General features: G+C 30.2%; 6 protein-coding genes across 6 annotated transcripts; 3 read left to right on the forward strand and 3 right to left on the reverse strand.

The window, feature by feature from the left end:
• The first annotated feature begins 1251 nt into the window (after positions 1–1251).
• On the forward strand, positions 1252–2929 carry LOC115246122 (ribosomal RNA-processing protein 8). The gene is made up of 4 exons (XM_029824752.1): positions 1252–1317; positions 1439–2187; positions 2260–2496; positions 2567–2929. Exons 1-4 carry the CDS (start codon positions 1252–1254, stop codon positions 2778–2780), a joined length of 1266 nt encoding a protein of 421 aa, XP_029680612.1. The 3' UTR covers positions 2781–2929.
• Positions 2930–3146: 217 nt separating this feature from the next.
• Positions 3147–7874, reverse strand: LOC115246116 (helicase POLQ-like). Its single transcript, XM_029824742.1, has 15 exons — positions 6987–7874; positions 6729–6904; positions 6458–6634; positions 6284–6383; positions 5994–6190; positions 5755–5900; positions 5417–5651; positions 5203–5343; positions 4707–5118; positions 4464–4621; positions 4263–4358; positions 4014–4187; positions 3806–3919; positions 3556–3690; positions 3147–3478 (listed from the first exon to the last, which is right to left on the reverse strand). The coding sequence occupies exons 1-15, from the start codon at positions 7780–7782 to the stop codon at positions 3386–3388; spliced, it is 3150 nt and encodes a 1049-aa protein (XP_029680602.1). The 5' UTR covers positions 7783–7874; the 3' UTR covers positions 3147–3385.
• On the forward strand, positions 7669–9857 carry LOC115246144 (zinc finger protein 330 homolog). The gene is made up of 6 exons (XM_029824789.1): positions 7669–8191; positions 8273–8443; positions 8533–8762; positions 8847–9013; positions 9092–9166; positions 9274–9857. The coding sequence occupies exons 1-6, from the start codon at positions 8072–8074 to the stop codon at positions 9492–9494; spliced, it is 984 nt and encodes a 327-aa protein (XP_029680649.1). The 5' UTR covers positions 7669–8071; the 3' UTR covers positions 9495–9857.
• LOC115246138 (signal peptidase complex subunit 3) lies at positions 9779–11288 on the reverse strand. The gene is made up of 5 exons (XM_029824776.1): positions 10974–11288; positions 10655–10728; positions 10341–10429; positions 10157–10260; positions 9779–10015 (listed from the first exon to the last, which is right to left on the reverse strand). Exons 1-5 carry the CDS (start codon positions 11114–11116, stop codon positions 9886–9888), a joined length of 540 nt encoding a protein of 179 aa, XP_029680636.1. The 5' UTR covers positions 11117–11288; the 3' UTR covers positions 9779–9885.
• Positions 11289–11424: 136 nt separating this feature from the next.
• LOC115246132 (ADP-ribosylation factor-like protein 1) lies at positions 11425–13526 on the forward strand. Its single transcript, XM_029824765.1, has 5 exons — positions 11425–11730; positions 11895–11994; positions 12307–12423; positions 12556–12667; positions 12776–13526. Exons 1-5 carry the CDS (start codon positions 11727–11729, stop codon positions 12983–12985), a joined length of 543 nt encoding a protein of 180 aa, XP_029680625.1. The 5' UTR covers positions 11425–11726; the 3' UTR covers positions 12986–13526.
• Positions 12678–19082, reverse strand: LOC115246110 (DNA polymerase delta catalytic subunit). Its single transcript, XM_029824729.1, has 14 exons — positions 18927–19082; positions 18431–18533; positions 18055–18166; positions 17800–17972; positions 17458–17717; positions 17131–17357; positions 16880–17046; positions 16517–16762; positions 16138–16440; positions 15594–16064; positions 15087–15493; positions 14356–15009; positions 14092–14216; positions 12678–12967 (listed from the first exon to the last, which is right to left on the reverse strand). Exons 1-13 carry the CDS (start codon positions 18989–18991, stop codon positions 14120–14122), a joined length of 3285 nt encoding a protein of 1094 aa, XP_029680589.1. The 5' UTR covers positions 18992–19082; the 3' UTR covers positions 12678–12967; positions 14092–14119.
• Between the last annotated feature and the right edge of the window lie 1048 nt (positions 19083–20130).

The following is a 20130-nucleotide window of genomic DNA, read 5'->3' on the forward strand; positions in this document are numbered from 1 at the left end:
TTTTTTAGCTGATGCAGTAGCGCCAACTAGATCCATTTTAAACCCGGCGGTACTACATGGCCAGATTCATTTTTCGATGCCACGATAAAACGGCCGATTGGTGCGTGTCCGTGCTAAATCCATAATTGTGGATAAAAAATGCGGGATTTGTTAATTTTCGATGAAAAATGCAATAAATCATGATAATAATTATGGAGCAATGCAAAGCAATTAAGGAGCAATCGTTTTATGTTATATTATGTTTGTATATTCTCGCCGTTGGCTTCTGAGCCATACAGTTCCAATAGCGTGTTCAAAAATTTTGTACACTTTTTGTATTCTATTTTGCGCATACAAACTGCAAAACTTTTATATTAAGAGACGGTCCGGCATCCTCTTAACGAGATAGAAGTTCAACGCGAAAACGCGATACTGCAACAACGCGATTCGATTGTTTAATTGCGCGATTTTAATTCGAATCATATTTATATGTCGTCGAAAATCGAACGATAAAAGCGGCAAACAAAATTGAAATCTTTTTGAAGAAATTATCAAATTATTTCCCGATACTTGTAATCGCGTTTAGGAAATTTAACGGAGTATCTCGCACTGCTACTTTACTGCTCGAGTGTCGCCGTGCGAATAATAACATGTAGGAAAGGAAAGGTATAAGCCTCTCGCATATAAGAGATTTCAAAACTCTTTGATGATACGTCATCTCGTTTGCTTTTTACTCATTCTCGCTCTCGCCTCTTGCTTTCGATAACATCGAAGACCTTTAATTATCTAGAAGAAAATTTATTTTTTATTTCTCATGCATGTATATAAAAATATTTCGATAATATTATTATCGCTGGCCGTAGTTATACTAAAATGACAAAACATCATGCGCAATTATATATATAATAAAACATTAATAAATTCATAATATTTCTTCGCATTTTTGATCCACAATTATGGATTTACCACGGACACGTACCAACCGGCCGTTTTACCGTGGCACCGAAAAATGAATCTGGCCATGTAATTCCGCCGGCTCTAAAATGGATCCAGTTGGCGCAATTGCATTATCTAGAAAAAGCATCTTTCGAAAAACGGTGGCGTAGCCCCTCTCAGCCTTTCTCTCTGGTAATACTTATCCGTCGAATAAAATTCATGATAAAAACTTGCATATGCTTTTCATAATCGCACAATCGCGCTTTGCAATTTGAACGTTTGTCACGTGTAGTAGATTCTGTTGAAAGGTTATGTTTATTTATTTGTTAACAAACAATGGGAAAGGTTAAAATAGTTTCGCAGGAAAAAAAGACGCCTGCACGAAAAAGAACGCGATCCAAGGTAACAAATACAACATAATTTCCAATATAATTTTTATTAATAATGTTTGATACAGAGAATTTTTTCTGTTTCGCATTATTTTAAGTTTAAAAAAAAAGATTGTGTTGTATTTTTATTATAGAAACAAAAAAAAAGTAATGAAGGAGCATTAAATAGCATACATAAAAATGAGTTAACGAAATCAAATGCATCTAATGAAATAGATACATTCACGAACATACAAAATAGTAAAAAGAAAAAGAAGCATGATTCTAGGAATAAACTTGTCGCAAAAAATACAGAGAAATCAAGTAATCCAATAAAATATTCAAAAGATGGTAGTAAAATAAAATACAAAAAGAGAAATAAAAGACAAAATCAGGATATGAAACCTGGTCAGACAAAAAATGATATTGCAAAAACCAATGCTTCTACAGTAAAAAATAATAAAAAATTACAAATGTCTGCAAAAAACTCAAATCACTTTGAACATAATAAAACAAAAATTCAAAATATTGAGAAAATGAACAAAAAGAAAATGAAGCAGATATCTATCAAAACAGAGACACAACAAGTAGAATCTGATAAAACATTGAAACTAAACAAGTATAAAATAAAGTTAAAACGATTAGAAAAAATGCTTGCCATTAAACCCAAGGCAGAGGAGATTATACAGCCACTTACATTGAGAGATAGAATGATGGCACAATTAAGAGCATCTAGATTTAGATTCATTAATGAGACATTGTACAACAATGAAAGTTTCCAATCTAAACAATATTTTAAAGAAGATCCTGATGCTTTTAAAGCTTATCATGATGGATATAAACAGCAGCTTGAACAATGGCCGGTAAATCCACTGGATGTCATAATATCATCAATAAAAAAAATGTTTGTATCATGCTCCTAAGAAAATTTTTTTATATTAAAATTTGTGAACACTATAATCTTGAATAATTATAGGCCAACAGACAATGTAATTGCCGATTTTGGATGTGGTGAAGCACTACTTGCTGCTTCCGTTCCTCATAAAGTACATTCGTTCGATTTTATTGCTATAAATGACAGAGTAAAAGTTTGTGATATGGCTCATACTCCATTATTAATGAACAGCGTCCACGTTGTCGTGTTTTGCTTGTCTTTAATGGGATCTAATCTCTCTGACTATATAATTGAAGCTAACAGAGTTCTCAAAAACAAGTAAGTAATAACAATATTCTTGAGATAATAATAATATAAAAAATTAATGCTTATGTTTCAATAAATTTAGTGGCACTTTGAAAATAGTCGAAGTCGAAAGCAGATTTGAGGATGTAACAAATTTTATAAAACTACTAACAAACTATGGTTTTAAAAATACATGGAAAGACTTATCTCATGCCTTGTTTTATTTCATGGACTTTAAAAAAGAAGAAGATATAATTATGAAAAAGAAAAGTCTCCCTTCAATTATATTAAAACCATGCTTGTATAAAAAGAGGTAAAATTTCATTATATTGTTGAATAATTTTTATGTATATATATAAAATAAAATTAAAAATTTTTCTCTACATAAATAATTTATACCCCTTTATTATACACAAGAAATTGTTCCATATTGTATGTCGATATATTACCATTTTTTAAGTATATATCAAACATTGTTCGGATGATTAATCTATGTGCCTGCTTAAACAATGTGCTATTCTTCAAAACACACTGCTCCATTGGGCACAAATTATAAGCATAAGTAAAAGATGTTTACAATATCAATTTTATGTATTATTTGTAACAGATGTTAGAAATATGTAATTATTTATAAGAAAATTATTTATTTTATTTCTTAATTGCATATATATTCAATGAATTGTTTTGCTACATACAATATATTGTCAATTTATATATACATAATTCACAAATTACATCTATGAACAAATGCAACTATTTCTGAAAAAAAGATCTTTGATAACAAAATTTCGATAACAAAACTAGTTTATTTTTATCAAAATTTGTGCCAAATCTGCGAAATTCAATTTTTCATACTACTTAAAAATCTCATTTGAATTAAACTTTTTTAAAATTTATTAATAATTATATATATATATAGAATTTATAGATCTACTTCTATCTGACTCATATGTATACCATCCAAGATGTCTTCCCACTCATCTTTTAAATCTTCTGCTCTTTGCAATATTAAAAGCTGGAATTTATCATGAATAATACAAACACAAAATCGAATATTTGTATTAATATGTTATTGGTTATATAATGACTTACTTTCGCTGCAGTGATAATTTGCATGACCATTTTATTACTTAAATATGGAATTTTTTCTTTTATCTCTCTTGCATCAGCTTTCGCTATAGATTGTAAATTTTTATAGCCAGCCTTGTACAATTGACGAGCTCTACCCTATGATAAAATATGTGTATAAAAATAGATGAACATATACATCCAATTTTATTTTTAAATATAATTTAAAACAGAAATATAATATAGAATAACTAAAATAGTAATTAATTCGTACTATTTTAACTGAAGGTAGTTCCATCAATGTTTCTAACTCCGATGGACAACAATAAGATAATCTTTTACTGAATGTATTCAACATCTCAGTAAATGCCCAAAACTCAGGTAGTTCCTATAAAATAATTTAAATATATAAGACGTAATGAATTTTCTTTTCTTTTATATTTTGATTGTCAAAATAGTTTTGTAATAAATCATTTGTTTACCTGGCAAAATCTTACTACAGAAGATGCAAACATTGAGACTGCATTTAAAAGATTTTGTATAACACCTCTATTAACTTGATATTTCTCGGCGACAGAATAAACTGAATGATGATTCCACAATTCATGTACTATTAAGGTCACATAAAATCTGTGTACCACTCTCTTCTCGACAGACTACAATGAAAAAATTTTTAAAAATAAAGCATGATATATTGAAACGTAATTTAAATTATTTAACAAATAACCGACCTTAGGCTTTATACCGTCACGTAATTTATTTGCTGCAGCTTCTGTTATTCCCAAAAGCCTAGCTATTTGCATTTGACTTTCACTCAAGTCCATTATCTTAAATAACAATGCAAGGCATATATAATACTTGTAATATATATTAATATAATACTTGTAATGTATATATTTTAATATATAAAATCGTATAAAAAATATCTTTACCACATTATAATATATATTGCCAATGGGAGTAATTTGAGATATACTGTCATAAGGTGTAACAAGATATAAGAGATGAAGATTATCAATTAAGATTAAATGCTTTTGAGCTGTTTTTAAATCCTCATATAATGTATATGCAGTTTTTAAATCAATTGGTCCTATATAATGAATAAATTATAAAAATATTATAAAATGTTATAAAGATACAAATATGCAGAATTAATGAAAATCTATTGCTCTCACCTTTCATTGCAGCTTGTCCCAACTCACAAAGTTGAAACTCGGTTTCGCTTGTAAAAGCGACCGTTTTTATTCCTTTTTTGACTGATGATTTTTCCATGTACATTGGTTCTTGAGATGGAATGACAACAGTTACATTAGGATTACCAATATTACAACCCTTACTTTTTACTTTTATCACACTACATTTTAATAACGCCGTTATTGTTTCGTCTGTGATTGTTTTCATATTAACGCCTATTCTATCTTGTTGAATATTAAGCAAAGTTGCAGCTGTCAATTTATGCAATTCAGATCTAGTTGTTGCCATATTTAATTGTATTGCACTTAGAATCAAATTGTTGATCCCCCTATCGTTTTCTATATGTAAACTACTCAGCGATTCGTCCATTTGAGAAGTCAAGAGATCTTTCACCTGTGAAATAAATGATTAGTTCTTAAGAGATGAATAATTTAAATTAATTACATAATTTCAAATATTTTTTACAAAAAATTTTACTTTAGTGATCTCAGATCTTTTGCAAATAAGTATACTTTCTCCTAAAACTCCCATACCAGCACGACCAGCCCTGCCAATCATTTGTTTATATCTACTTAAATTCAAGAACTGATTGCCAATATAAGGACTACGTAGTATTACCTAATAAAAGATAATATTATGAGCAACTGTAATAATTATATTAGCTGCGTCTCATATTATTTTGTTGAATTACCCTTCTTGCTGGCAAATTGACACCAGCCGCTAAAGTTGATGTGCAACATATTACACATAGAGTACCTTCTCTAAAGGCATCTTCTAACAAGCGTCGTTCTTCGGATGTAAGACCAGAATGATGATAAGCTACACCATATTTGACAGTTTTGCGCAAAATAGGGCATAAATCTTCTTCAGCTTTAAGCGCATTTAACAAAGTTCTTTTTTTTTCCACTTTGTAATTACTTAAACTTCTAAAACGATAATTTTGGCGTTTATTATACAATGATGTGTTAATACAGTTTTTTTTATAAATATTATTTAAAATAAATACAACAGAGAAACAATGTGTCTTACTTAGGCAAAACTTTAACTAATAATAAAGCCACATTTTCGCAATTTTTACGACTTGAGCAGAATATAAGGCACGAATCGTTTGGTACTACTTCCATTACCAAACCCCCAATTCTATCTGGATCTAGCATTGCTACATCATCTGAGTACTTTATAACAGAATTATTAATTTATTATTTAATATATTATCTGTGTTATACTCAAAAACCCCCCCCTCATGAAATAAAATATAATTAAATCACCTTATAATCGTTACTGCCCATATGTACTAATAATTCTTCATTACTCAAATTGACTACCCAGGTATCATTCTCACATTTCACATATTCTGTTATTTCAACTGGTCGAAAATTCTGGGAATATGTGTCTGCATTGAGAAATTGTGCAATTTCCTTTAAATTACCTATTGTTGCACTCATTCCAATCAAACGTATTGTATCTGTAAAAAATTGTTCAACTCTTCAAAAAAATAATTTTTAGGAAATATTTACATTTCCTATCTAATTTCGTTTAAATATCTGTATATAATTACCACTAAAGAACATTATCTTTGTAAGAAGTCCTTCTAATGTGGCACCTCTTCCTCCAGACTCTCCAAGTAAATGTAACTCATCAATGACTATAATACCAATCTAAAATATTTTTTATTATATTTTTATTCAACTATATATAATTGTGGTAATTAACTAATAATATTTTAGCTGACCTCAGCTAAGCGTTTTGTTTCTATTAAACTATTTACAAGTCCTAAAGCTTTCTCTATAGTACAAATGTAGATACTATTTTTTCTCCGCCGTTTGATTGGTGGATAACGTCCTTTCGTACCAGCATATTCCTCGATTAGAAAACCTAATTTTAATGCTAATATAGCCATTGATTGAACCTATATGTATATGTAAATTTATGAGCTCAATTAATTACATATACTAAATCTTAGAAAAATGTTTTCTTCTGTATGTTAATTTAAAGTATCATACCTTTTCCTGCACCAAAGCCACATATGGGAGTATAAAAATTGTATTTTTGTTGTTGCATATAATTTCCCTGAACATTAATATCTCCGCAACTAAAGTTTTGCCACCACTTGTTGGTAGAGCATAAATTAAATTCTTTTTAGTTCTAATAGCTAACTTTAAACATTCATCTTGCCATTCTGTGTCATAAAATGATTAAATAAATTTATATTTTCATAGAAATATATTTAAACTTTATCGATTTATATAATTGCAACTTACGATATAACTCATAAATGCCCTTAATTTCTTGAATCAATTTTTTCACAATATGTGGTAAATCATAAAATAAAGAACACTTTGTAGAACTAATATTTTCATTTTTTGCCGTTTCTGATTTTAATTCAACATTCCTTAAACGCAGTTGTTTTCTTGGTTTTTTATATTCATCTAAATTTTTAGATTTGGATTTTAAAATTGGTGATTTATGAACATCTTCTTTAACACGGCTATCTTCCAAAGTATCATCATCAAAATTTGTAATATATAAATATGATATATTAGCCAATCTATCTTGGCATGATATATTTGTATTCGCTTCACTTAAAGATGTCTTTTCAATGCTTTGATCATTGACATTAGATGATTCAGAGTTTGTGTCTTCTTTACCAAATGTATCAAATACATCAAAACTATTAATATTACTACAATCCTTTAAAACAATTTCTTTTTCATCCTGTAATTCAAACTGAGCAAATACTTGATTCATTAATGACTCATCTTGCCATTTATTTATGTTGGGAGATACATTTTGTGATACTTTTGATGGAATAGTTGGACCGGTTTTAGTATTTTGCATCTGCCCTTTAAAAACTTGTGTCGCTGAGACATTGTGTTCCTGAGAAGAATCGTACGTTTCGGAGCAACTATGCAGAGCAAATATGCTATTGTCAGTTTCAATATTACACAATAATGTGTTATCTAACAACAACAGAGATTCAACAGCGTGTGGTGATTTTTGCCTCCTGTCATTTTCCAAAAATATTTTGTTGTTTTCTTTATTATCTGATACTTCCATTTGACAGAACAGTTTTAAAAGAGCAAATCTTCACTCAATTAAATAATCTGCACTTCATAAATAGCGAAAAATTTTATCAAAGAATAGTTATTATTTAATTCAATCCTACACTACAGCGCGAACCAATACAAACCGCCAAATCTCAATACCGATTATTCAAGTCTTGTAGCGATGTGTATCGTATCCAAAACCGTAACGCCGTAACCTCTCTTACGATCATATGATTTACATGTCTCAACAATAACGCAAGCAGAGTTTAGCGCCGAACGCATTTTATTAATAGGATAAAATGCCGAAAAAGAAAACAGGTCAGAGAAAGAAAGCCGAGAAGCAAAAGCTTCGGCAAAAAGAAATCAGAGCTGCTAAGGAGCAAATAGACTTAGCAAAATTTCCGTGCAACTCTGTAATGGTAAGTTCTCGTCGATATTATAACATATGTATGACAAAAATACTGTACATCTGATATAACTAATACATTCACGCTATACAGGAATGTGACAAATGTAATAAAAAGCAAAAGAGTCGAGCTTTCTGTTACTTTTGTCAAAGTGTGCAACGTTTGCCCATGTGTGCACATTGTGGCAAGATCAAGTGCATGTTAAAAACAGGAGACTGTGTAGTACGCCATCCTGGCATCTTCACCACAGGATTGGGAATGGTGGCAAGTATATCCACATTTTTGTCAAATTATAAAAGTATTTCCTTGAGCATAGCAATAGTGCTATATAATTTTACAATCAATTGTTTTAGGGAGCCATATGTGATTTTTGCGAAGCTTGGGTTTGCCATGGAAGACGTTGTCTCACCAGTCATGCTTGCATTTGTCCATTGACGGATGCCATTTGTCAGGAATGCGAGAGAGGAGTTTGGGATCATGGTGGAAGGATATTCAAGTGCTCATTCTGCGATTGCTTTTTATGTGAAGATGATCAATTTGAGCATCAAGCATCTTGCCAAGTACTGGAAGCAGAAAATTTTAAATGTAATAACTGCAATAAGAAGTATTGCACTTTTCATTTTGAATTTAATTCGAATTACAGACACACACACACACACACACATATATGTCAATCTTGTAATCGTTTGGGACAATATTCCTGTCTCAGATGTAAAACATGTTATTGTGAAGATCATGTTCGTAGAAAAGGTTTTAAATATGAGAAGAATAAGGCTATTCCATGCCCAAAATGCAGTTATGAGACATCCCAAACTAAGGATTTGAGCATGTCCAGTAAGCATTGATCAGAAATTGCTTTAAATAAAGATGCATTATAAGTTTATTTAATTTATTGTGTGCTTTTTTTTATAGCAAGGAGCCACAAATTTGGTAGGCAAAATCAAGGTGGTCCATCTGAATCTGATGATGAAAATGGATACGATTATGGTAAATTAAGATTTTAATTCTAATGAAGGTTTTAAGAGTTCAAAGTTCAATATATTTTGTGTATATTTTTGTATATATTTGAGAACATATTTGTGCCTCTGTGATAGGAAATCAAGATTCTTGTTTTGGAACTAATACTTATACCAATAATGAAGATGATGATGACGACGACGACGATGATGATGAGGATGATGATGATGATTACGATGATGACGAAGATGATGATGATGAAGATGGAGATGACGATGATAAATCATCGAGTGCAGATGAAGAACAAAAAGATACTAACGTACAACACGCTTCAAATAGTAATAAAAATAAAGCTTAACACATATATTTAAAGATATATAAAATAACAATAATTGAGAATAAATTGTTAATTATCAGGAAATTTAATAAAAGTAGTCAGGAAAAAAATATGAATATTCTTGAAAAGAGAATTCAAGGATTTTGTAAAATAAAAATTAATTTACAATTTCTTAGTATTAATACATTTAATTCATATGATATTTAAGTTTTATAGCCCTTCAAACAGTAATATATCAAAAATATAATTAGCATTAGCTAAACAATTAAACAAATATAATGTTGGATATAATGAGAAAATAATCATGAAGAAATAAACATTACATTTATTGTACATGAAATTTACGCAGCTTAAATAAAAATTTCATACAATCATACATATACAATATAACATGTATACATTTAAATATGGGTTATACACGTAATGTAGTATATTCAGATGGGAATGCAAAAGTATGAGAACCAAGAGCACTAACACTAGGTAACAATCCAGCATTTGGTATAATGTTCCAGGATAATGTTAATGTTATATTTTTATTTCCCCTGCAAAAACAAAATATATGCATACAGACGATAGATTTAACATTTACAAATTTATTAATGAAAATTAAAAAATTTTATTTATGCAATAATATTTTCATATCTTCATAATTATTCATATTTGATAAACTTTATATATTTTACCTGAGGCCTTTGCCATCATCCCAGAAATAATACTTTGTATTCATATTCTTAAAATCAAGTGCGGCATTGTCTCCACGAAGCACTATCTTATCCCATACTACTACCTATCAATAAAAATAAGACATTTATATAAAAGAAATTCATGCAGAGTACATATTGCAAATTAATAAATCTGAGAACAAACCTGATTAAACTCATTATTTGATGTCTGATATTCTGCTGTGAGGTATAAGAATAATTGCTTGACATTCCAATTAAATAATGGAGTAAGATGTAAAAAGTTTTGTAAGGTAAATAATTAGAAATATATAAAAATTTAACACAATACTGTTTTATAGAATAAATTTATCTCTCTTTATCAAAACTATATATTTGCATTTTTCATGAATATAAGCAATTGAAAAATATATAGTTCAGATAGATTTTGGTAAATTACATATTTGATTTTAAATATATAAATGTTAGAGATATTTGTATAACGTTATATGTAAAGGATATCAGTTTGTAAATCAAAAGTTAAATAACCCAGATCATTCTTTTCCCTCGATGCACTATAATCTGCTACATTCTTTCTGCAAAACAAGACACGCTTATTATAGCGATTGCATTATTGTACAAGATTACAAGTAGCAAATATCATTTTTCGGCATATTGAAACATAGATAAGTTCTGCATGTAATGATGTTTACATTCAAATCGTGCAGAATTTGTATTCTTGTAAAGCACGAGATACGAATGTAATATGGATCTCCTGATAGAAATGTGTACATAATTTGATTGAGATACGATAAGATTATGACATATTTATGGTACTTACACAACAACTTTAACCGTATTTAGCGTCGCATTCGCTCTATAATCGATAAATACTGTCGAGAGAAAACAGCAAAATGTGAGGCAAGCCGACACACTTAACGTATATGCTAAAATAGCATTTCCACGTGTTAGAACTGTATGCATTATTATATCTTGCTATCGATTATTTGTAGCGTTTCTGGCAAATTAAAGCAACTTAATTGATACAATTGTGTTTCAATTTCTAACCAACACACATTGTTTTCCCTATCGGAACCATCGGAACTCACGAAGTCTCAACGTCATCAGTTCAACGTGACAGATACACCGGTTTGCGTTCGTAAATAAATCTATAAAAAACGAGCGAATAACAGTAGTTGAAAAGAACAGACCTAACTATAATGTTCCTAAATGCGTTCATAAAAGCTCGTTTAGGAATAAAGCATAGAATATATCTAAATGACGCGTATATGTAATTTTTTTTTTTAATGTAATTAAATATTTTTCAATGAGAGAAAAATTGTACAAAATATATATGTGTTTTTGTAAAATTAGACTTTATAAAGTCAAGAAAGTTGCACTATATCGTCATTCTGCCAACATTGAGAGAAATATCATTGAACATCACATAACGGATTGTCGGCCCTGAAAGCGAAGTGGACCGTATCTAGACAGAGGGTCGTGCGGCCCGGTTATTTGGACACGTTTGTGGTTATCAAGTTTGACAATAAACATCGGGCCGTGTTGTATGACTTGGAGTTAACGATTCGTCAGCATGGGTGAGTCAAAGACCGATGTTTCTTGATATATATTCATACCACGCCTAGCTTTTTGTACCGCAAAAATAAATATGACACGTCGTGCGCGCGTTATACTACCTGCTACCGAATTATCCTTACGACCGTATATGTATGCGAAATTCTGATGATATATTCCTTTGCAGGTGGGTTGCTCAGTTACTTTCGTAATCTACTCGGTAGTCGTGAGATGCGCATTCTGATTCTTGGTCTGGACGGTGCCGGCAAGACTACGATTTTGTACAGGTTTGCATGACAGTCATATCTAAGTGACAAGCTGTCATTTGTGTTTATGTGATGTATGTCTATCACTAAATCGTTTTGACATGGATTATCTTTATATCCAAAAGCTATTAGAGATTAAATCTAAATATTACCTCTTAGTTATTAGTTGTATATTGTATATGATATAGAAATATTATATATTTTGTATACAGTTCTACGTTAATCAAGTATGTTTTTATTGCATTGATAAGTTAGACATGTATTTGATAAAATTTGAACTGTGGAATATATCGAAAGTAAAAAATTGTTTAACTGATCGTTTATATATATTAGGTTGCAGGTAGGCGAAGTAGTAACTACCATACCAACCATAGGGTTCAACGTAGAACAAGTTACTTACAAAAATTTAAAGTTCCAAGTATGGGATCTAGGTGGTCAGACGAGTATACGGTATGTTTATAGACTTGTGTGTATACAAACTTGTTTTTCTTCAAATTTAAAATTATGTATTTACCTATAAATTTCGGTTATACTGTATGTATATATCAGTTTTTGTATATTTCACAAATTTTTTTATTTTAGACCATACTGGAGGTGTTACTATTCAAATACAGATGCGATAATTTATGTGGTAGATTCAGCAGATAGAGATAGAATAGGCATATCAAAAGATGAATTAATTCTCATGTTACAAGTAAGTAACATTTTTGTGAATGATCTTGTGTATTCCAATTTTAAAATAACAAAGAATACAGTCATTTCTTAAAAATATTATACGATTCAAAATGTATCTTATAAATAGGAAGAAGAACTACAAGGTGCAATCTTGGTGGTATTAGCGAACAAACAGGATATGGCAGGATGCCTTAGTGTCGCAGAAGTCCATCAAGCACTTGGATTGGACGCTCTTAAAAATAGAACCTTTCAAATATTTAAGACTTCCGCGACGAAGGGCGAAGGGCTCGATCAAGCAATGGACTGGTTGTCAAATGCGCTGCAGAGTAGAAAATGATTAATATTACATCAGTGTAATTCATATTTGAGCCTTACAAGGGGACTAGTCATAAGACTGTCACTTTGAACGTGTCACTGGATTACCACTAGACACGATGTTCTGTTTATTTATTGTAATTATTCTATTTTAAATATCTTTTGCAATTTATACAGCAAGAGTATTCGCAAAATCACTGTATTTTCCATAATGCTGAGTGCGCAATAAGGGAATTATATTTTATCTTTCTATGTGTGATTTAAAATATAACTCTTTAGAGAATTCTTTCCACTTAGATTCTTTGTACTAATAGGTATCTTGTATGTTACTGCTACGTGTAACAGTTAGTTAATAATTTGTTTAAAATAATCGTCCTATTTATTTAATCTCAATGATAAATAAACTCGATATAAAATTGTAAATTATGTATTTGTAATGAGAACACGCGTATTGGTAACAAATAAAATATACAACTACAAATACCAAACAGAATCGAGATAAACTTTTGAAAAAAATTTGATTATGTAAAACAAGAATAATTCAATACAAATCATATCAATGCATAACATACTATTATCTTGATGTATCTCAAATTGTGAAATACTTTTTCCAAACATGATAGTACAGATAAAACGAATACACAATGCAACTCAATGTGGATGGGCACAAAAAAAAACATAATATCATATTAACATTTATAAAAATTATTACGCAACATAAGTAAAATAAATTTAATATTATCGTAAAGGAATCACGTTAGTATTAAAAGCAATACCATCTTCAAGGATATATCCAATATAAGTTTCATTTTCCGAGTTACATTCTGGTTCTATTTAATTGAAATACTTTAGTTTTATAATTTTGTAACAAATATGCCAAATACTAAATTATGGTTGGGGTGATATATTTTCCACAATACATATTTATTATATTTACTGAGAGTATATATATAGCATATTGAATTTTGATAATTTATATATTGAAAAATATATAACAGATACTATATACTTATACTATATTATTTCATAATAAAAGTTTAAAATATTGACTTATGTAAATAATAATAATTTTGTTATTGTAGAAAGAGTATTATGTAGTACAGTAGCTTTTATAAAATATGAACCTACCTATAAGTTGCGTGCGATTATTTTTTTACTACCATTCCGGGATACCAAACCTTTGGATTCGTTTCGCTTTCGCAGCCATATCCATTCGAGATTTTACCCTCATATAAAATATTGGACAGTCACGGCTGAAATCATATATTTGAAAATAATTATTTTGGGACATATATCATTGGTGTTCTTAGATATATATGTATTGAATTCAATACTCAATTATATCTTCATCTTTAGAAAGAGAGTATAGTATTACAAATTAATACAACTAACTTAGAACATATAACTTCTTGATGGAGACTTCCTTGACATCTTTGACATTCCGTCCACAATCTGGAGAACTTCTCTTCTAATTTCTGTTGGGCTTGCAATTCGTTGTGAAACAATTCGGCCTCTTGAGATTCGCAATGCTTGCACACTGCCTTGTCTTCTTTATCTGATGGTAAAACGGCCTTACAGCCCAAACAAGTCTCCTTTTTACGTGTGAAGGCCGCGAGAGCTCCAACTTGCGAAGTAGCAATGCATCTTGTGCGCGTATGATCACCTTTTAGGAGAAGCGACTCTGCCTTCTCACCAAGAATGGGTTCAAAGATACGTATAAGAGGTTTCGCCAATTGATTTTCTAGATAATAAGTTGTGTCTATCGGGATGCTATTCTGCAACGCGTAAACAGGATCTTCCGCCTTTTGGTATGCTGGAGTGCCTTTAGTTGCGCTTGTAAATACATACGCCACTCTGTCGCCAAGTTTTGGCGCATTTCCGGCATCTCGCTTTTTCATTTTTGCCGCTAATTCGACGTGCGCTTGCTTTGCCGCGTAATCAGTCTTCGTCAGTTCTTTCGTAATGACTAATTGAGAAAGATCGATACGATTACATAGGAGATCGTTTATGATTTGTTTAGCATAATCGACGGCGGCATGTGGATTCCTATAACATTATCCATTTATATTACAATCTATATAGAATAAGTATACATGACTTAAGGGAAGCATAAAATGATGTACCTTTCAATAAGTAATATTTGCAAACAGGTATTCATCATGTTTGCGACTAATGGACAATTATCTCTGCGCACCGTTTCGAGACCTTTGCAGTCCATTTTATCATATTTATCAGGTTTCGTGAAGTACAGGCCAGCATAACGTTTTTTATTAATCAAGAGATATGGGAAGTATACTTTTTCAAATTCCAGTTTTATAGGTTTAATAAATTTGGATGTAACATAATCGGCCGCTTCTTTACCAAGTTTCATTGCATCCTCTATAGATTTTGTGCCAAACTTTACCATAACAGAATCAGTGTCGCCATATATGACTATTGCATCGTTCTCGTATCCATTTTCTATTCGAAAGTGCTCCTCCACTTCTTGCTTCGTTTGTTCTATCATAGTTCGTCCATAAGCGGTAACGCTCTGCAATTACATTTGTTATGAATATTTTACATTTTCTATAATAAATATTGCAATGTTCTCCTTTTGTTAAATGTATTATTTGTAAATATTGACAACTTACTGCAGATATTTCTAAACATGGCAATTTTCCCATTTGTGCACCTGTGAAACCATACACCGAATTTGCTGATACCTTTAAAGCATACTGTCTACCATCGAGTACTTTTTGCTTCAATGGGTCAGTTTCTTGTTTTAATTCTGTCTTTGCTTTTTTTCTAGCTGCCAATAAATTTTCCAAAATTTCAGGAAGAATTCCTTTTCTTACAGTGCTCTTGATGAACAATGAATTACTAGGAGTTGCAGTGATTTGATCCTCCTCAATATTGAGCTCTCTCTTTTTACTAACAGTTAATAATGTTGTATAACATAAATTGTGTGCCATGATAATGCTGGGATACAAAGAACTGAAATCTAAAGTAGCTATTGGATCATTGTAGTAGCCACGTTTAGGTTCAATGACAGTAGCTCCTTCAAATTGCTCATCAGTAGCACGGCCTTGATGTACTGGCATCAAATAATCCTTCTCTCGGGTCTGATAATAAATGCGTTCAATTAGACAATAATATTAAAGCAATTATTTCTTTCAGCAATTGTGAATTTATTACCTTGCGTAAAAGTTGCGAAACAACTTTGATTTGTTGTCCACGGGTCAATAAGCTAGAAATGGATACTCCTGTGACTCTTGCCATTTCCATATAAATAATTATACACATTAGTTTGTCCAATAATTTGAGAGGCAAAAATGCATCTTTCAAACAATATACAGCAAGACGTCGACGTGTCTGTGCATTTCCGTTTTGTAGACTTGTAATATCTTTATGATGAACATCTTCTTTTTGTTCTTGAAGGAAATGATACGATACAGCATTTAGAGAGTAAGATCTCAGTTTATAATCTCGAACCAATACCTGATACATATTTACATATTTTTATTAAAGAAAGGCTTTAATATAAAAGAATTACGCTTATCATAAATTGCTTTACCAGTAATAAATCGAACGGAACTCTTCCTTCAAAATTGATCGATTTATTTTCACGACGACCCAGCTGTTTGCTTTGCAATACATGATCCTTGATAACAGACTTTATATTTTTTATTCGACCAAGAAAATTGAAATTTTTAACATTGAGATGTTGTGCACGATTAATTAAGTATGGGAAATCAAAATTGTTTATATTATACCCTGTGAAAATGTCGGGATCTAATTGTCGTACAAAGTCAGCCCATTTCTTGCAAAAGATAATATTATTAATAAACAATTAATACCACAATATATTAAAAACATTTTTCTTATAGTAGACTTCCTTAATAAAACTTTTTTCTACATGTTAGTATAATTAATTTACCTCCAACATTGAACTTTCTTTATCAGAAGTCAATACTTGACAACCGACAATAGGTGCACAAGTACCAAGAGTAAAAATATTCCTTAAGAATGGTTCAGATTCGCCCTGCCTTATAACCATATTGGCAATTTGTATCACTGGATCATGTTTTGCTTCTGGGAAAATACCTGTAAAAAGATTTGTAATTAGATTCATACAATAAAAAACAATAAAGTTAAGAAAAAAAAGGATTAAAAAATAAGAATGGTTACCTTCACGTCCAGCACATTCGATATCAAAACTGAGAATTCGAAACGGAGCTAGTTTTGACCATTCACCTTCCGGTGCATGAGCTATAAAGGCATCCCATGCAACATCTACCTCCAACTGACATCGTGTAGTTAGCTCTAACATATGTCCATACTGGCCACGTAATTTCCAGTTTTTTGGTGATAATTCAATCCAAGAGCAGCCAACTACTGATGTATCAACCATGAACCTTGCGTGAATATTTAAATATATATATATACACGTATATTCAATGTATTACAATTTTAATAAAATTATAGAAGAATGTGATAGAGATTACTAATACATACCTAACATCAAAATCAACATTACTTTCAAAAGCTCTATAGTGATAATTAAATGCAGTGTAAACTGTGTTTTGTTCTAGTAATCTTTTGCAAGGTGCTATCAATTTTGGAACTGCCACTGTAATTTTTAAAAATGGTAATTTATCCTTTCCTCCATATCCATACATTGATTGTTTATAGACTAGTTCAACTGCTAGAATGGCTTCTTGTATGTTATCTGGGTTTGACTTCATATCTTTTTTCACAGCTTGATTTAGAGCCTCCTATATTAACAAAATTTTTATATTGTTTATTACTGAAACCATATTACAATTGAAATAATTTCCTCTTTTAAAATACATATACCTTAAATGGCTTGCAGTGATTGTTTGTGAAATTTGGTGGTGCTGATACAAATAGATAAGGACAAAACCCATGGACATGACAGCAAATGGAATTTCCATTTTCTGTAACGCCAAACATTCTCATTATGGGTACAGGTCCCACTTTACTTCCCGGCATTCCAGGTAGTGGTTTACCTACATATAAATTTGTATTTTTAAATAATAAAACTGTTTTCTTATCTTTAATAAATAAATATCTTGAAAATAGAGTTATTACCTATATAATGATCAATTTCTATTTGTTGGAATGTTAATGTATCAGTTTGTGGATTCAAAGGTGGTGGAGAAGTTCTGCTCCACTTTGCAGATATGTTTTCTTGTTCAGGTCCCTGTAATACATAAAAAAAAAGCAATTAATAAATGATAAATAAATATAGTAAATAATTTTTCTGTATACATATTTCAATAAATTATATAATACAATATATATTGTATAAATTTTGCAATCAAAAAGTGCTCAGAAAATATGTATTATTCTGGGTATATATACTGGTTTATAATTGTTAAGTATAGTTTAGTTTATTAGTTTATAATTGTTAATAGAATAGAACAGAAATAAATTGTGTACTATCATAAATATAATTAAATCATACTTCTCCATGTTCTTCTGTTATATCTGGAAAAAAATCATCGTCTCCATAATCCATAGTGGCTAATTCTGCTTCGAATGAACTAGGTTTCTCCTCATCATCATCTCTGTTTATGTATATGATAAGATCAATATATACAAACATTAAGAATCCTCTTTATCAAGTACAAAAAATTTCATATAAAGATGATTTAATATTAAAGTTATTCAAAACTGAAGAAGGTACAATTTTTTAAATAATATATATATATAAATTGCATGCAACAAACAGTAATAAAAATTTATTGAAAAGATGTAATAAGGATATAAATATTTATTTAAATTTATTAAACATGTAGAGATAATGGTTTAATCCAAAATCATAATAAGTATAAGATATAATATATATCATATTAAATTATATATATTGTGTTAGAAATATAATAGAAACAAAAAGAGGTTAAGAGGTTAATAAATGTGATAGATACAGCATAACAATTCAAAATAACAAAACTAATCACCTAAATTTGGCCTTTTTAACTGCACCTTTAGGCGCTGAAAACGGTTTTCGACTTATTTTACTCATGTTTCTTTTTGTAACGTAATATTTATAATATTTATGAGAAAAAATAAGGAACTGTAAAGCTTTTCAATCATATGAACTAAGAAAGGCGGGAACAACTGCTGACAATAAGAGTGCGTTCAGAAATCTTATCCATAAGGTAGAAGAGCATTTATTTGACCAATCAGAACAAAGAAATCTTTGCTCCTTTTGTCCTGATTGGTTACTTAAACGCTACTTTACTCTCCGAATAGAATTTCTAAACGCGCTCTAATGATGACCCAGTTCATCGGAAAATAGAAACTCCTTGTGCGTTTGTGATCAGTTTTTGTAAATTTAGAGTCAAGTTTATTTGTAATGCCATTTATGTAATGCCATTCTTATCGAAATTTTACTTAAAATTTCTGTTTAAGTATTGATTATGCATTTCAATGTGCAGTCTACTTGGCGCTAAAAGTGCTTCGTTTAATTGACCAATCAGAACAGAGGAAATTTTGGCACCTTTATTCTGATTGGTTAGAGATGTTACGCGCGGTATTGCGCCAACTTCCTTTCCTTCTTTTGCGCGAGGCCATCGTAGTGTAAAGAAGCAGAAATTGCGAGCTTCGATAATATCCATATAGGTAAGTCGACAAAGAAATAATCGAGTTAAATAAAAACGATTACTCGCAATAGTATAGTTTTCTGAATAAGATGTTTAAGTTATTTAATAGTTTTATGGCATATATTTCGATATTTATCAAGAATCGAACATCGAACGATTTCGGATCAGGCAATCGGGCATTAGATTCTTTTATATCCTAACGGGATCTTTTAAATATATTTATATATATAAATATGAGTTGATACATTTATACATTTATATACATGACAAGAGTTCATATATTTATACTGTGTCTAATATCGTTCTTATTGAACTTTTACTTAAAAATATTGCTTAGGAATCGGTTGTAGAGTGAATCTTTTATTCTAATTGAATTAGAAATTGGACTAATTTAATTCAAGTTAAATAAAATATTTATATTACATTTTTGTAAATGTATTGTTTTGATAAATAAATTTTTCTTACATGAATATTTTTATATATTCAATTAATTTATTTTTATCTATTATTTTTATATATTCATTTATATTTAATTCATTCTTTCGTCATCCAAATGTTA

Source organism: Formica exsecta, unplaced genomic scaffold (assembly GCF_003651465.1).
Source record: "Formica exsecta isolate Colony F162 unplaced genomic scaffold, ASM365146v1 scaffold1, whole genome shotgun sequence".
Classification (NCBI taxonomy): domain Eukaryota; kingdom Metazoa; phylum Arthropoda; class Insecta; order Hymenoptera; family Formicidae; genus Formica; species Formica exsecta.

Excerpts from the sequence above, each read along its gene's own strand:
- LOC115246132 (XM_029824765.1), top strand. Across the intron at positions 11,995-12,306 it reads AAGACTACGATTTTGTACAG|GTTGCAGGTAGGCGAAGTAG; the intron begins GTTTGCATGACA and ends TATATATATTAG. Across the intron at positions 12,424-12,555 it reads GGTGGTCAGACGAGTATACG|ACCATACTGGAGGTGTTACT; the intron begins GTATGTTTATAG and ends TTTTTATTTTAG.
- LOC115246144 (XM_029824789.1), top strand. The coding sequence starts at position 8,072 with ATGCCGAAAAAGAAAACAGGTCAGAGAAAGAAAGCCGAGAAGCAAAAG. Across the intron at positions 8,192-8,272 it reads TTCCGTGCAACTCTGTAATG|GAATGTGACAAATGTAATAA; the intron begins GTAAGTTCTCGT and ends CACGCTATACAG. Across the intron at positions 8,763-8,846 it reads CTGGAAGCAGAAAATTTTAA|ATGTCAATCTTGTAATCGTT; the intron begins ATGTAATAACTG and ends ACACACACATAT.
- LOC115246116 (XM_029824742.1), bottom strand. The coding sequence starts at position 7,782 with ATGGAAGTATCAGATAATAAAGAAAACAACAAAATATTTTTGGAAAAT. Across the intron at positions 5,901-5,993 it reads TGGGCAGTAACGATTATAAG|TACTCAGATGATGTAGCAAT; the intron begins GTGATTTAATTA and ends TCTGTTATAAAG. Across the intron at positions 5,119-5,202 it reads AAAGATCTGAGATCACTAAA|GTGAAAGATCTCTTGACTTC; the intron begins GTAAAATTTTTT and ends TTTATTTCACAG.
- LOC115246110 (XM_029824729.1), bottom strand. The coding sequence starts at position 18,991 with ATGAGTAAAATAAGTCGAAAACCGTTTTCAGCGCCTAAAGGTGCAGTT. Across the intron at positions 17,047-17,130 it reads CGAATGTGCTGGACGTGAAG|GTATTTTCCCAGAAGCAAAA; the intron begins GTAACCATTCTT and ends ATCTTTTTACAG. Across the intron at positions 15,494-15,593 it reads CATGTTTAGAAATATCTGCA|AGCGTTACCGCTTATGGACG; the intron begins GTAAGTTGTCAA and ends ATGTAATTGCAG.
- LOC115246122 (XM_029824752.1), top strand. The coding sequence starts at position 1,252 with ATGGGAAAGGTTAAAATAGTTTCGCAGGAAAAAAAGACGCCTGCACGA. Across the intron at positions 1,318-1,438 it reads GAAAAAGAACGCGATCCAAG|AAACAAAAAAAAAGTAATGA; the intron begins GTAACAAATACA and ends TTTTTATTATAG. Across the intron at positions 2,188-2,259 it reads ATATCATCAATAAAAAAAAT|GCCAACAGACAATGTAATTG; the intron begins GTTTGTATCATG and ends GAATAATTATAG.
- LOC115246138 (XM_029824776.1), bottom strand. The coding sequence starts at position 11,116 with ATGCATACAGTTCTAACACGTGGAAATGCTATTTTAGCATATACGTTA. Across the intron at positions 10,430-10,654 it reads AACTTTTGATTTACAAACTG|ATCTTACTCCATTATTTAAT; the intron begins ATATCCTTTACA and ends AAAACTTTTTAC. Across the intron at positions 10,016-10,156 it reads GATGATGGCAAAGGCCTCAG|GGGAAATAAAAATATAACAT; the intron begins GTAAAATATATA and ends TTGTTTTTGCAG.